The 12807-nt window shown below is 41.1% G+C and overlaps 1 protein-coding gene and 1 long non-coding RNA gene across 2 annotated transcripts; one reads left to right on the forward strand and one right to left on the reverse strand.

The window, feature by feature from the left end:
• Nucleotides 1-265: 265 nt before the first annotated feature.
• Nucleotides 266-11181, forward strand: LOC126391360 (atrial natriuretic peptide-converting enzyme-like). Its single transcript, XM_050046068.1, has 11 exons — nucleotides 266-795; nucleotides 1458-1823; nucleotides 2210-2569; nucleotides 3909-4262; nucleotides 4393-4410; nucleotides 4743-4806; nucleotides 4897-4940; nucleotides 5633-5783; nucleotides 5892-6005; nucleotides 8330-8397; nucleotides 9980-11181. Exons 1-11 carry the CDS (start codon nucleotides 415-417, stop codon nucleotides 10001-10003), a joined length of 1944 nt encoding a protein of 647 aa, XP_049902025.1. The 5' UTR covers nucleotides 266-414; the 3' UTR covers nucleotides 10004-11181.
• A 528-nt stretch (nucleotides 11182-11709) lies between these two features.
• LOC126391362 (uncharacterized) lies at nucleotides 11710-12801 on the reverse strand. The gene is made up of 2 exons (XR_007570078.1): nucleotides 12547-12801; nucleotides 11710-12505 (listed from the first exon to the last, which is right to left on the reverse strand). It is a non-coding gene; the product is annotated as an uncharacterized LOC126391362 (long non-coding RNA).
• Nucleotides 12802-12807: the final 6 nt, after the last annotated feature.

Genomic DNA, 12807 nt, shown 5'->3' on the forward strand with positions numbered 1-12807 from the left:
GTCTTTATTTACAGGATTCAAAGTTCCAGAGAACTGAAGACAGTTGTTTTTAAAAATCACAACATGTTGACAGTTTATGTTCTCAATGCTATTAGTGTCGAAATATGTTCCATCCAGAAGTCAGGTTTGTTGTGCAACAAATTCTCACCCCCCACAGAAAGCACACAATCACAACCAGATGTTCTAACAAAGCTCATTATTCTCAGAGTAGGGCTGCTGCTCTGAGACCAGTTTGGCTCTCATTTTATGTTTAGCATCTTGTTGCAGCAGTGGTCCTAAATCAGTGCCTTGTTTGTAGAGACTCCATTCGTGGACTCGTACTCCACCTCCTGAGCAGAGCAGCAGAGACACACTCATCTCCAACCTCCAGAAGCTTTGTTAGACAGCACAGGACGGTTGAGATCACAGAGAGCCATGAAGCATTTGGTGTTGGTGGTTCTGGGTTTGCTGTTGTCTCCTCAGCGAGCACACAGCAAGTTACCTTGCAAGCCACTAACATCCAGCTTTTGTCAAGGTTTGGGATACACCACCACCCCATATCCAACTGGAGCTGTAGGCTACAACCTGCAGCAGACGGGTCAGATGATAGAGACGGCTTGTTCTCCAAACGTCGCCGCACTCCTGTGTCGTGTTGTTGTGCCCGAATGCGGCTCGGACGAAAACAGCCAGCTGAGGCCTTGCCGAGCGCTCTGTGAGAAGGTCAAGACAGACTGTGAGCCTGCCTTCAGAGCGAAGAGGTTAACCTGGCCGACAAAGCTCCGATGTGACACTTTATCACAGACTAACTGTGTGCAGGTCAGTATGAAAGCATGAGGATATCAACTCTTGAAAATTCACTTATTCAGTTTCTTGCCCAGATGAAGATGAGAACATGGACACCTCTCTCATTTCTGTACATTAAATATGAAGCTACAGGAAGGTTAGCTTAGCACAAAGACTGGAAACAAAGGGAAACAGCTAGCCTGGCTCTGTCCAAAGGTTACAAAATCCACCTACCAGCACCTTTAAAACTCACGAATAAACTTGTTACATCTGTTTATTTAAACTCTACAAAAACTGCAGTGTAAAAACGTCAATTTGTGGTTTGACTTAAGGAAGTCACTGCGCCCCGCCAAGAAATAGTCCGGCACATAACCTGCAGTAAAACCACCAATGTTGTTTTTACACTTTAGTTTTTGTACAGATTTAACACTTGAGATGTTTGTGAGGTTTAGAGGTGCTGACAGGTGGATTTTGTTCACTTTGGACAGAGCCAGTTTAGCTATTCCCCTTTGTTTCCAGTCTTTATGCCCTTACAGAGGTTAAGTGGACAACAGGGCCAACCAGAAGACCGGTGTCCCATCAGGACTCAGACAAATCCTGGTTTGAGTTTTTTGGTAAAAAGGGAAAAAGCAGTTGTGGCTGGTGAAAACTACAGAAGTGCGAAAATTCACTGATTTATGTTTCTGTTCTTCCAGGGCCAAGGCCCCGCTGTACGTCCAACACCCGCTGGAGTATGTCAGCCAATCACTATCGCTCTCTGCCAAGACCTGACGTACACTGACACCATCATGCCCAACACGCTGGGCCACAGAAATCAGGAGGAAGCAGCACTGGAAGTACATCAGTTTTTCCCGCTTGTAAAAGTGGAATGCTCCCGTCACCTGAAGACTTTCTTGTGCTCCGTCTACACTCCCAAGTGTGTTTCAGGCAAAGCTCGTTCTCCCTGCAGAACGCTCTGCGAGCAGGCGAGGTCCGGCTGTGAATCACTGATGAACAAGTTTGGCTTCCAGTGGCCAGAATCCCTCAGGTGTGAAGCATTTACGACAGAGTCCTGTGAAGGCGTAAGTCTGCTCTTTCTTGACCTTAAAATGAAGATGAATAGATGTTTATGTCTTTGATTGTCAGGTGATCTAATTAAATACATGCTCTGTGTTTAATTAATCTAAAGCACATACATCAACTTTTGCAGTGAAAGTATTTTTAAAAATTCACAATTGTCCCCCTGTCCTCTACCACAGGTAAGTATTCTTTTGAGCTGCTTGCGTGGCCTCTTGTGTGACATTATACCAGGCAAAATAACTCAAATGAAATAAGTTTCCCACAGACAAATCATTGTTGAATAAAGTCACTTTTTAAAAGGCACTTTGGGTTTGATGCACATGAGTGATGGAAACCACAACAGCCAAAAGTATTCAAAATTCACTGGTTTATGTTTCTGTTCTTCCAGACTGAAGACATGACTCAAATATCCTCTGCGGCATGTCAGACAATCACTGTCCCTCTATGCCAAGACCTGCCGTACACTCAGACCGTCATGCCCAACATGCTGGGCCACACAACTCAGGAGGATGCAGCCCTGGTAGTGCAGACGTTTCTACCGCTCATACAAGTGGGGTGCTCCCCTCATATGAAGACTTTACTGTGCTCCGTCTACACTCCTGAGTGTGTGTCAGGAACACCTCGACCCCCCTGCAAATCACTCTGCGAGCATGCACGCTCCGGCTGTGAGCCAGTGTTACAAAGGTTTGGCTTCCCGTGGCCAGAAGCCCTCAAGTGTGAAACATTTACCACAGAGTCCTGTGAACACGTAAGTCTGCTCTTTTTATTTATTTAAGTGTGGCCAATCCTGTGTAATAGTTTATCATTGTGTTGTTTTTATCATGTGCACTTATCAAACACCTTGTGAAGTTTCGAAAGGCGCTACAGAAATAGTTACTGTAAACTCTTGTCTGACACAAGCCACGCTGTACAAGCTGCATTTTGCCAAAGGTAGCACCACAGCAAAAATAAAACTCTAATTACCATCTCGCAGTTGTACGCCTCCTTACACAAGTCAGGTTTTACTGGTTTTACCCCAAGCAGCACAGAAGATCTATACATTCACCACAGTTTCAAGAAAAGAGTCATTCTTGAGTTATGGACAAAAACATGTTTTGTGAGATCACAGTGACCTTGACCTTTGACCGTCAACCACTTAATTATGATCAGTTCATTCTTGAGTACAAATAGATCTTAATGCCAAAATTAAGAATATTCCCTCAAGGACTTCTTGAGATATTGCATTCGAGAGAATGAGGTGGATGCAAGGTCACAGTGACCTTGACCTCTGACCACTAAAATCTAATCAGTTCATCATTGTGTCTAAGAAGATGTTAGTGCCAAATCCACTGAGGTGGACATTAGAGTTATCTATCTATCTTGAAGAAATTCCCCTCAAGACCTTTCAGAGATATTGCATTCACAAGAATGAGATCGATGCAAGGTAACAATTACCTTGACCTTTGAACTATGACCACCAAAATCTAATCAGTTCATTATTGAGTTCAAGTGGATGTTTGTGCCAAATCCACTGAGGTGAGCAATAAAGTTTTCCATCTATCTATCTTGAAGAAATTTCCCAAAAACCTTCTGTAGATATTGCCCTCATGAGAATGAGATAGATGCAAGGTCACAGTGATCTTGACCTTTGACCACCAAAATCTAATCAATTAATCACTGAGTATAAGTGAATGTTTGTGCCAAATTTGANTAAGTGTGGAAAACATGCAAAAAAGTAAGAAATCAGGAAGGGGGCAAACACTTTTTCACACCACTGTATCTTGAAGAAATTTCCAAAAGACCTTCTGTAGATATTGCCCTTATGAGAATGAGATAGATGCAAGGTCACAGTGACCTTGACCTCTGACCAACAAAATCTACTCAGTTCATCACTGAATATAAGTGAATGTTTGTGCCAAATTTGAAAAAATTCCCTCAAAGCGTTCCTGAAATATACTTACATACATAGTATGAACGGACAACCCGAAAACAGCAATGTCTCCGGCCACAGCTATCGCAGGTGCGGAGGTGTATAAACAAAGGCCACACAAGTCTGGCCAAAGGTAATCAGACTTGGAGTGACCGTGTGCACTTGTGTCTCATTCCAGTATGGAGTGGGCAGCAGCGGGGGCGTCTGCGAGCCGATCACTATACCAATGTGCCAGGGCCTGTCCTACAACCAGACCATCACTCCAAATCTACTGGGCCACACGAGTCAGAGAGAGGCGGTGATGAAGATGTCCTTTTTCAACTCGATGGTGCAGACTATGTGCTCGGTGGACATACGGCTGTTTGTGTGTATGGTGTACGCCCCCGCGTGTGTGGCAGGGGAGGTGAAGCGGCCCTGCAGGTCTTTCTGTGAGAGGGCCAAACGGGGCTGTGAGGGTCTGATGACCAGCTTTGGTGTTTCCTGGCCAGAAGAGCTGCAGTGCAACTCATTCCCAGAGGAAGCGTGTATATCAGTAAGTAATGGAAACCTTGTCGATATATAAAGAAGAGTGCAGTTTGATAATAGAAGTGAATCTGAATGTTTTCCATTAGATTCCTCTGTGTTTATGGAGCTTTACATGACTTCTTTCTTTTCTTTCACAGGAAGACAGCAGGCCTGATGTAAGTGTTTCCAAAAAAATATGTTAATTCTATTACTCACAATATGACATTTATATTTTAGATTTGGTGCACAGGGGTGTACAGGTAGCCTTCAGGCCAAGTTTTCGTCGCCATCATGGTTTTTTTTTTTGGACCCAACCAGCAGCTGGAATTTTAGTTTTGGAGCATGTACAATATTTTAGGAAATAAATCCCTGCCAACATTTTAGGGTCATTTTGTGCAATAAAGCCATATTTACTGTACTCACTGTATTTCACCCCAAGGTTAGATAAAGTTATTGCATGTTGTGTGAAGCAGATCTTTGTTCATCTGTCTGTCCTTGTTTCCAACAGATGCTGACTGCTGAAGGTGTTCTTGCTAAGCTGAATGCTGGTGGCTACTCTGTTCACGGCAAAAGTCAGTTTATTTTCCACCAATCTAAATGACACTGTCTAAACATCTGAATTAGACAAACTCTCATGGTTGTCTTTATTCTCTCCCATGTAGCCTTAAGTCTGAAGACAGCCCACCTGCTGTTGACTCTCATGGACGTATCCTTTACTGATCTGTTAATCTGCTTAATATTTACCGCCATATTTATTTGTCACAAAGGTCTGGGAGCAGGCTCCATCACTGCAGTGCTTAAGTGTCTCAACAGAAGGTAAACTCAGTCTGAATGCCCTGGATGGAATATGTGATCTTTGACTCTTCATTCAGCTCTAGCCATCATGCAATAAGATGTTATAAAGAGATATACGTTTTGAATTTGTTTTATTTATTTAAACTATACTTACAGTACAACAATTCATTTACTTTAGAATTTTTCTGAAATTTCACATGTTTAAATTTGCAAATGAGGCATTGTCTAGTTGAATATGCACTGATTTGCACAGGATAAAGCCAGGTTCAAAATTCTTGTTTCACTTTGTTGTCATATCAGAGTCAAAAGTTTTTGGAGAGAGAATTTTGGATATTTTTTGTTTTGTGGGGGCTGGACTTAAATGCTCTCTGTCTCTACAGATATCACCATAAAACTGGATTACTTCCATTAAGACATTATTTTTCATATTACAAGTTTTCCGGAAATTTATTTTTAAATATGAAAAGAAGCATTATCTAATTAAAGATGTGCTTTTTGAATAAATTTCAAGAGCAGAAATCTGAACTAAAATAAACCTGTCTGAAAGAAGACATGTTGTAGAAGCAAAATAGCCCAAAATCTCACCTTAACCAGCACTCTCAGGCAGATAAGACTGGCGACCTGAATGTGGTGGAGCTCTTCAATCTGGAGCACTACGTTGCTGCTACCAGGAGGGAGTATCTGGAGAGCTACGAGAAGCGGACCCCACCCTCCGTCACTCAATACCAAATGAAAAGGGCTCTGTCCGCCCGAGGTAATAATATCGCCCTAAAAGCCTCTCCACATCTCAACAAAACAATAACTGAGTCAGTCTAGTCGTATCTGTGGCTTGCTTCAAACCATTATCATTTCTATCTGACAGAGTTTGAGTTAGAAGATGAAACCTTCAATGTTCTGTGGCGCGAGCACCACTCCGAAGGTGGCATCGACTACGATGACTTTGTGGCCTTCCTGACAAAACTTCAGATCCTCAGAGGTAACGGAAACCAAATTTAAGTGTGTCCAGCTCCACACTACATACTATCAGTAGTGAGTTAACAAAGGTTATTTACTCAAGTACTGTTCTGTCATTTTGAGGCACTTGTACTTGAGTATTTCCATTTTCTGCTACTTACTTATCTCAGAGGGACATGTTGTACCTTTTACAGCACTACATTTCTTTTACGAGTTTAGTTACTTTGCAGATACAGATTCATGATACAAAATATAATCAACAGATAAGTAATGATATTGTTTTATCAATAAGAATTTACTGATCTGTGGGGAAACTCACAAGCTACCCTGCAGTATATAAAGTAATAAATATACAAGATGTTTATCAATTATTTAAATGTAGCCCCACATGCACCAGCTGTAACATAGTATGTGGTGTCCACGTTGATACACCAATAATTATTATAATAATTATAATAATACATTTTATTTGTAAGCGCTTTTAACAAATGCTCAAAAACACTTTACAGTTTTTTAAAAATCATAAAATAGAGCTAAGTCAGAATATAAAACAGCAATAAAACAGTATAAAACACACAAACTTATGCATTAAAACCTGATTTAAAAAGATGACTTTTGAGCATGGTCTTGAATGTTGGGAGGTGTGTGCAGATATGGATGGGTTTGGGGAGTGAGTCACAGAGGGAGGGGGCAGCGATGGAGAAGGCCCTGTTCCCCCAGGTTCGGTGCTTTATCCGTGCAGGTAGTGAAAGGAGATTTCCTTCGGATGAGCGGAGGTCGCGGGAGGGGGTGTGGTGGTGGAGTAGGTGTGTGAGGTAGGAGGGGGCCTGGTTGTTGAGTGCTTTGTGTGTGAGGAGGAGGATTATGAACTGTATGCGATGTGTGATGGGGAGCCAGTGTAGGTTTTGGAGGACAGGGGTGATGTGGTCTCAGGAGCGGGTGTGGGTGAGCAGGTGGGCAGTGGAGTTCTGAATATATTGAAGTTTATTGAGGAGTTTGAGTGATGAGCCATGAGGGTGAGGGTATAATCCCATATTATGATAAACATTATTCTGAAATGGGTTATAATGCACATAGAGTCCACTTACTTCAAATATATTTTGATGCTTTATACTTTTACTTAAGTAAAATTTTAAATGCATGACAGATTATTTCAACACTGATTTTTCTAGTTTTACTTAAAGGTCAGGTGTGAAGGATTCAGAGGAGCGTTGATTCAGCTAATAGCTGATGGTATATGATATTCACAACTGTTTTCTTTTGTCTTTTGGCTGTAATCACCTGAAAATAAGAGTCCCGTTTTTGTTACCTTAAAATGAGCCATTTGTATCCACGTACAGAGCAGGTCCTCTTCCATGGAGTCCACCATGTTGTTTCTACAGGAGCACAGAATGGACAAATGAAACACTGGCTCTTGGGGCCAGCCGAGACAGGGCCATTGGTGTTTTGTTTTTTTTTTGCTTTGTTGCATCAGCCACTGTACTTTTCCTGCATGCTTGCAACACGCGAGAAGTTTCACTTCTGCAACCTCACCGCTAGATGCCACTAAATTCTACAAACTGGACCTTTAAGGGGGCTTTCAGACCTAGAGTTGGTTTGCTTTGGTCCCAATCTGGGACTAATCTTGTTTGAGTTGGTTTGTGTTCTCACGGCAGCATTTACAAGAGGACCAGATCAAATGCCTTGTGTGAGAAAGCTGCTCTTGATTGGTCAGAATTTCCATGTGGGAAAAATCCAGGAAGTAAAGCAAACGTTGAAGAAGAGTACACTTGCAAGATAAATGTGACACTTTCTAATGTCACAATGGAGGGACAACTACGCAGGTTGATTTTAGCGCTGCTCATCGTGGACTATATTGCTGTCATTGTTCATTTTAGTCAAACCATACAGTTTGAAAACGAGGCGCGGCTCCAACTAGAAAACAATGTTTTGATGCATTGGATGTGCTGAATGTGCATATTAAGGCAGTACAGGAGGAGGTGCACATTAATAATCCTCCAGGACTGTAACATGCTCATGTTTAACCCAAACAATGTGTCATGTGACTGCAGTTGCTTCACATCCAGGTCAGAACACCTTCTCACCACAAACCAACCGCACCAGAGTTCCTTTGGAACCAGACTGAGACCACCTCTTCAAGAAGGTCTCGGTCTGTTAGTGACACGATTTTTTTTCTTTATCAAACATGATTATGAATTCCACAGACTTTATGAACACTAACACGAGGAGACTCTTTGTGTTAATCATTGTTACACTGTGCACACATCCAGATGTCTTAAAAGTACTGAACATATCTGGATAAAATTCAGGATATTAATATCTCTTGATATCTGCTTCCTGTCTCAGATCGTTTCCAGGCTCATATGATGCGTTTGCCGTGTGACTGCATAGTGGCCAGTTTCTCTTTCAAGCAGGTGAGTTTAAATGTTTTCATTAATGCTGTCAAATCAACAGTACTTAATGTAGCAACGGCCCAAATGTTCTTCACTTACCTGTTTGTGACCCCACAAAGATAAAGATTTCAAGTACAGGAGGATCACTGTACTAAAAGAAATAGTTATTGACACACAACACACTCCACCAGCTGGTTAGTGTCTATAAAGGATAAGATAAAAAAAGGTATGAGCAGAGCATATTCAGCCTCAAGTTAATAGTCCCTGATAATAAGGAAATCTCCATTTCAACACAAAGTATTAAATTAATTGACATCTTACTGGTAAAGACTCCCAGTCAGTGCTATATCGTAGGCAACTGGACTTGCTTGTGTTTCTTGAAGACGTTTCGCCTCTCATCCAAGAAGCTTCTTCAGTCACAGAGTCGTCAAGGTCACATGTGAGTCGTTGATCCACCCTGCTATCATGTGTGTCATTAGGGTTAGATGGGTCCAGGTGTGAGTGTTAAGCCGTCTGGGGAGGGATCTCAAGACTGCATTGTAGGTGGGTGATAAGTGGTGTCGAAGGCCACCTCCTCTGTTTAACGATGGTTGTTCCAGTTTGAGGTAGATGGCTTCTTTCACACCTCTTTCAACCCATCTGTCTTCTCTGGCCAAGATGTGGACATTGCTGTCCTCAGAGGAATGTCACTTCTCCTTTAACTGGACAGCTGAGTCTCTCCTGTGCTGTGCCATAAGTTTGCACAATGCAGTCTTGAGATCCCTCCCCAGGCGGCTTAACACCCACTCCCACCTGGACCCATCTAACCCTAACGACACAAATGATGGCCAGGTGGACCAGCAACTCACCTGTGCCCTTGACAGCTCTGAAACTCAGAGCTCACATGCGTTTTACATGACTCAGTGAGGGTTCACACCCACACAGAGTTCAAAGCCTGACGACTCCGCACCAGTACGTTAGAACTGAAGAAGCCTCTTGGATGAGAGGTGAAACATCAAGAAACTCAAGCCAGTCCAGTTGCCTAAGATATAGCACTTAAAATTGACATAATGAGCACTTTAACATCTGGCAGCAAAGGAAAATATGAAATATTAAAACAACAACTATTAATAGAAAGGTTTGGCACTTACAAACAGACATGACAGCAAAAAGCAGCTTCTTAAAACTCCATATGAACTTTTCAACTGCAAAAAGGGAGCAACTCCAAGTCCCACTCCCCTGCTCCTTAAACACCTGTTCGTTAACACTCCAATAACAAGGTGTCCTTGTTGTTCCCAGGAGATGTTGCGTCTTAGGGATGTCAAACCAACCTGTGCTACTGCAGGCGCCATATATCTTCGAGGGCTACTGAAGGCGTCACATATTTTGGCTAATGATTGCATGTGTTAGGGGAAACTATAAAGCTAGCATGGCTGGAGGTCATCGCTGCTCACTCACGGATTGACTGTTCATGCGGTTTGAACTATGTGTGTGATTCCATTCGCGAATGTTTAATAAAACTCAAGAAAGACAGCCGACGTGTGAAGACTTTTCTTTGAACTGTTTATTGAATAGTGATTTTGCCACCACACCAGTTACCAGTTCATTGTGTTTCTCGTTTCAGTTCATGAAATCAGCCATAATGTGAGGATCAAACAGGAACTGAGCTGAATGGACCACAGGAGGAATGCTTGTAGCATCGTAGCTGTGTAGAGCTGTAGAGACCATGTGTGTGGTTATGAATCCTTTTATCGTCATTATCAAATCTTCATGCTTTAAGTATAGAAACTTTAAAGGGACATGTGTCTGAGTTATTAGTAATGTCTGAAGTTTGTATTTCGTCAGTTTTTGTGTTTGTTTTCAGATCAAATGAAATCTGCAAAATTGTCACCTCTCACATTAAAGATACTCCGCTGAAATAATCATCACACTTTTTCTGCATATTTCTCTTTATTTATTTGTTTATGTTTTTGCAAACAATCTGATGACGTTACATGAATACATGGTGATCTATTGTGTCGGTATTTTGATTACAAGAACACAAGTTAAATAAAATAGAGAACAGAAAATACTCACATGAAACTTAAAGGGTAACTACGGTATTGTTCAGCCTGGACCCTACTTCCCCATGTTTTCAGTGTCCAAGTGACTAATGGAGGCAATAATATCAAAGGCATAATCTACTGGCCTTTGACAGCTTTGTGTGCCTTGCTGATGCTTGTCTAGTGTACAAAGTGATTAATGATCTGGCTGTTCCTCCATTAAAAGAGTTAATAAAACTACACTTGGACAATGGGAGGACATCTAGGGGTTTTATCTCAATGTTGTAGTTGTATTGTTGTTGCTGTTATTGCTGCGATGACTTGGTGTTGTGTTGTCTTGCTATTGTAATTGATGAAGCCGCTGTGTCATTTTATTATTGTTCTTTATATAATAGTGCCTTTTAGCAGCAAAAATTGTTAATATAAGCTGCAAGTAGCTTATAGCTAACTTGCAGCTAAGTATCTGTGCATTGTCCCTGTTAAATAAATAAAAAATAAATAATAAATTAAAATTGGTCTAACAGTGCTAGAGTGCTGCGGCTAGCAGCCACAATACAGGCTGCAATGTAAACACTTGGGGCATGTTCACACTGTATATTTACGTCCACTAAAAGTGTTTGTTTTGTTTTTTTTGCCACTGACAGGCTCAGATTGTTATTGTAAGTGTCTGACAACATTATAAAAGGATCCCTACAGAGATGGACCCGTTTGTTAAAGAGTAAGATCCTTTTTGTTTAACCAGAAACATTCCTAAAATCACCATCACCAAATCCACCAGACTCCATTTAAATAAACTGTAATTTTATCCTTGTAAAACAAACCTCATTCAAAGTCGACAGGAAAAAAAAAAAAAAAAATCACAAAAAACATTTTTGTCTTTTGACTGTTCCGACAATTGCCAAATCTGGTTTGGTTGAAATAGTTAAAAATAAACCCTTAATTCACCCAGTCAGGTGTAAAAATATCCTTTCTCTGTACATGCTAAAATTACAGTTTATTTAAATGGACTCTGGTGGATTTGGCAACTGCAATTTGGCAGTTTTTAATTAAACAAAAAGGATCTTACTCTTTAACAAATAGTCCTTCTCTGTAGGGATCCTTTCCATAATGCTGTCAGACACACAGAATAACACTCTGAGCCTGTCAGTGAAAAAACAAGCACTCTTTGTAGCTGTAACAAACAAATGCACCAAATGGTTACAGTACAGCCTGTTTCGCGGCTCCCGGCTGCAGTGCTATCGCTCAGTACTAGACCATTTTCAGAAAGTGTTGTCTTGATTAGCCACTTAGAAAAACACATGGTGAAACAGGGTCCAGGTTAAATAATACTGCGCAGTTACCTTTTAATTTCAACATGTCATTAAAAACTGGCAAACAGTGTATCATCCATATACTGCTAAATTCTGTTTATGTGTGACACCTTTTACAAACAGTGGATCTTATAACTGGATCACATTATTTACATCTGACATTAATCTAGTTTATAAAATACACTGACCAGTGATCGATGACTATCTGAACAAACCAAACCAAAAATATCTGGTAAAAGAAACTTTCAAACAAATTTCACCTGTACGCTCTATCAAACAATCGTCTCATGATGATACCACAATACCATACAGATTTGTACTACTCCTTGTAGTAGCAATATATACATATCAGTTTCCTAAACTACATATATTTGCTCACTCAAACTATATAAGAGACCCTGTTTTTGTCATCCAAACTGGGACAAAAAGCCTGCTTTGGATGGGTTTTTAAAGCCCATTACGATGGGTTCAGTTTGGGGGGTTTAGGGGATCCACTGTCTAACCCTATGGGCCCCAACGACGCATAGTGCGTCCAAATTCACACCTGTTCTTCTCTATTGATTTTCCGCGACCGTGCGTCATAGCGATAATCCACGCATATCACGTGAAACAGCAGAATCATAGCTTTCTGACAAGACCAAGCACTTGTTGGTAGTCCAATGTTTTCACAGCGAAAAAAAATGATAAAATTACACTAAAATTATGTATAACAGAGCTTTCATGCAGCTCTGCACACACATTACTCTTGGATGAATTACTCGCGAATGCAGGCTCGCACAGAAATGCCACGCATATTTACTCGCGAATGCAGGCTCGCACAGAAATGCCACGCATATCACAGCAGAGCTTTCCAATGATGCAACACACATCATTGCACTGTCATCACATCACGCTATAAATACAGATTGATTGTCTACAAAATAAAAACCTGACGAATATCTTTACAATCCATTATACAGATCTTGTTATCAGTCACTTCATATAGTGAGGAATATGTATCTTACCACGTCTTAGGCTTGCCTGTGTTTCTCCCTGTCTATTCACATTTGTAGTCCGGCTTTCAAGATGCAAATATCTCCATATTGTCCAGTTGACACTCC

This window comes from Epinephelus moara, chromosome 6, assembly GCF_006386435.1.
Source record: "Epinephelus moara isolate mb chromosome 6, YSFRI_EMoa_1.0, whole genome shotgun sequence".
NCBI lineage: Eukaryota > Metazoa > Chordata > Actinopteri > Perciformes > Serranidae > Epinephelus > Epinephelus moara.

Excerpts from the sequence above, each read along its gene's own strand:
- LOC126391360 (XM_050046068.1), top strand. The coding sequence starts at position 415 with ATGAAGCATTTGGTGTTGGTGGTTCTGGGTTTGCTGTTGTCTCCTCAG. Across the intron at positions 796-1,457 it reads CACAGACTAACTGTGTGCAG|GGCCAAGGCCCCGCTGTACG; the intron begins GTCAGTATGAAA and ends CTGTTCTTCCAG. Across the intron at positions 4,941-5,632 it reads TGCTGTTGACTCTCATGGAC|GCAGATAAGACTGGCGACCT; the intron begins GTATCCTTTACT and ends CAGCACTCTCAG.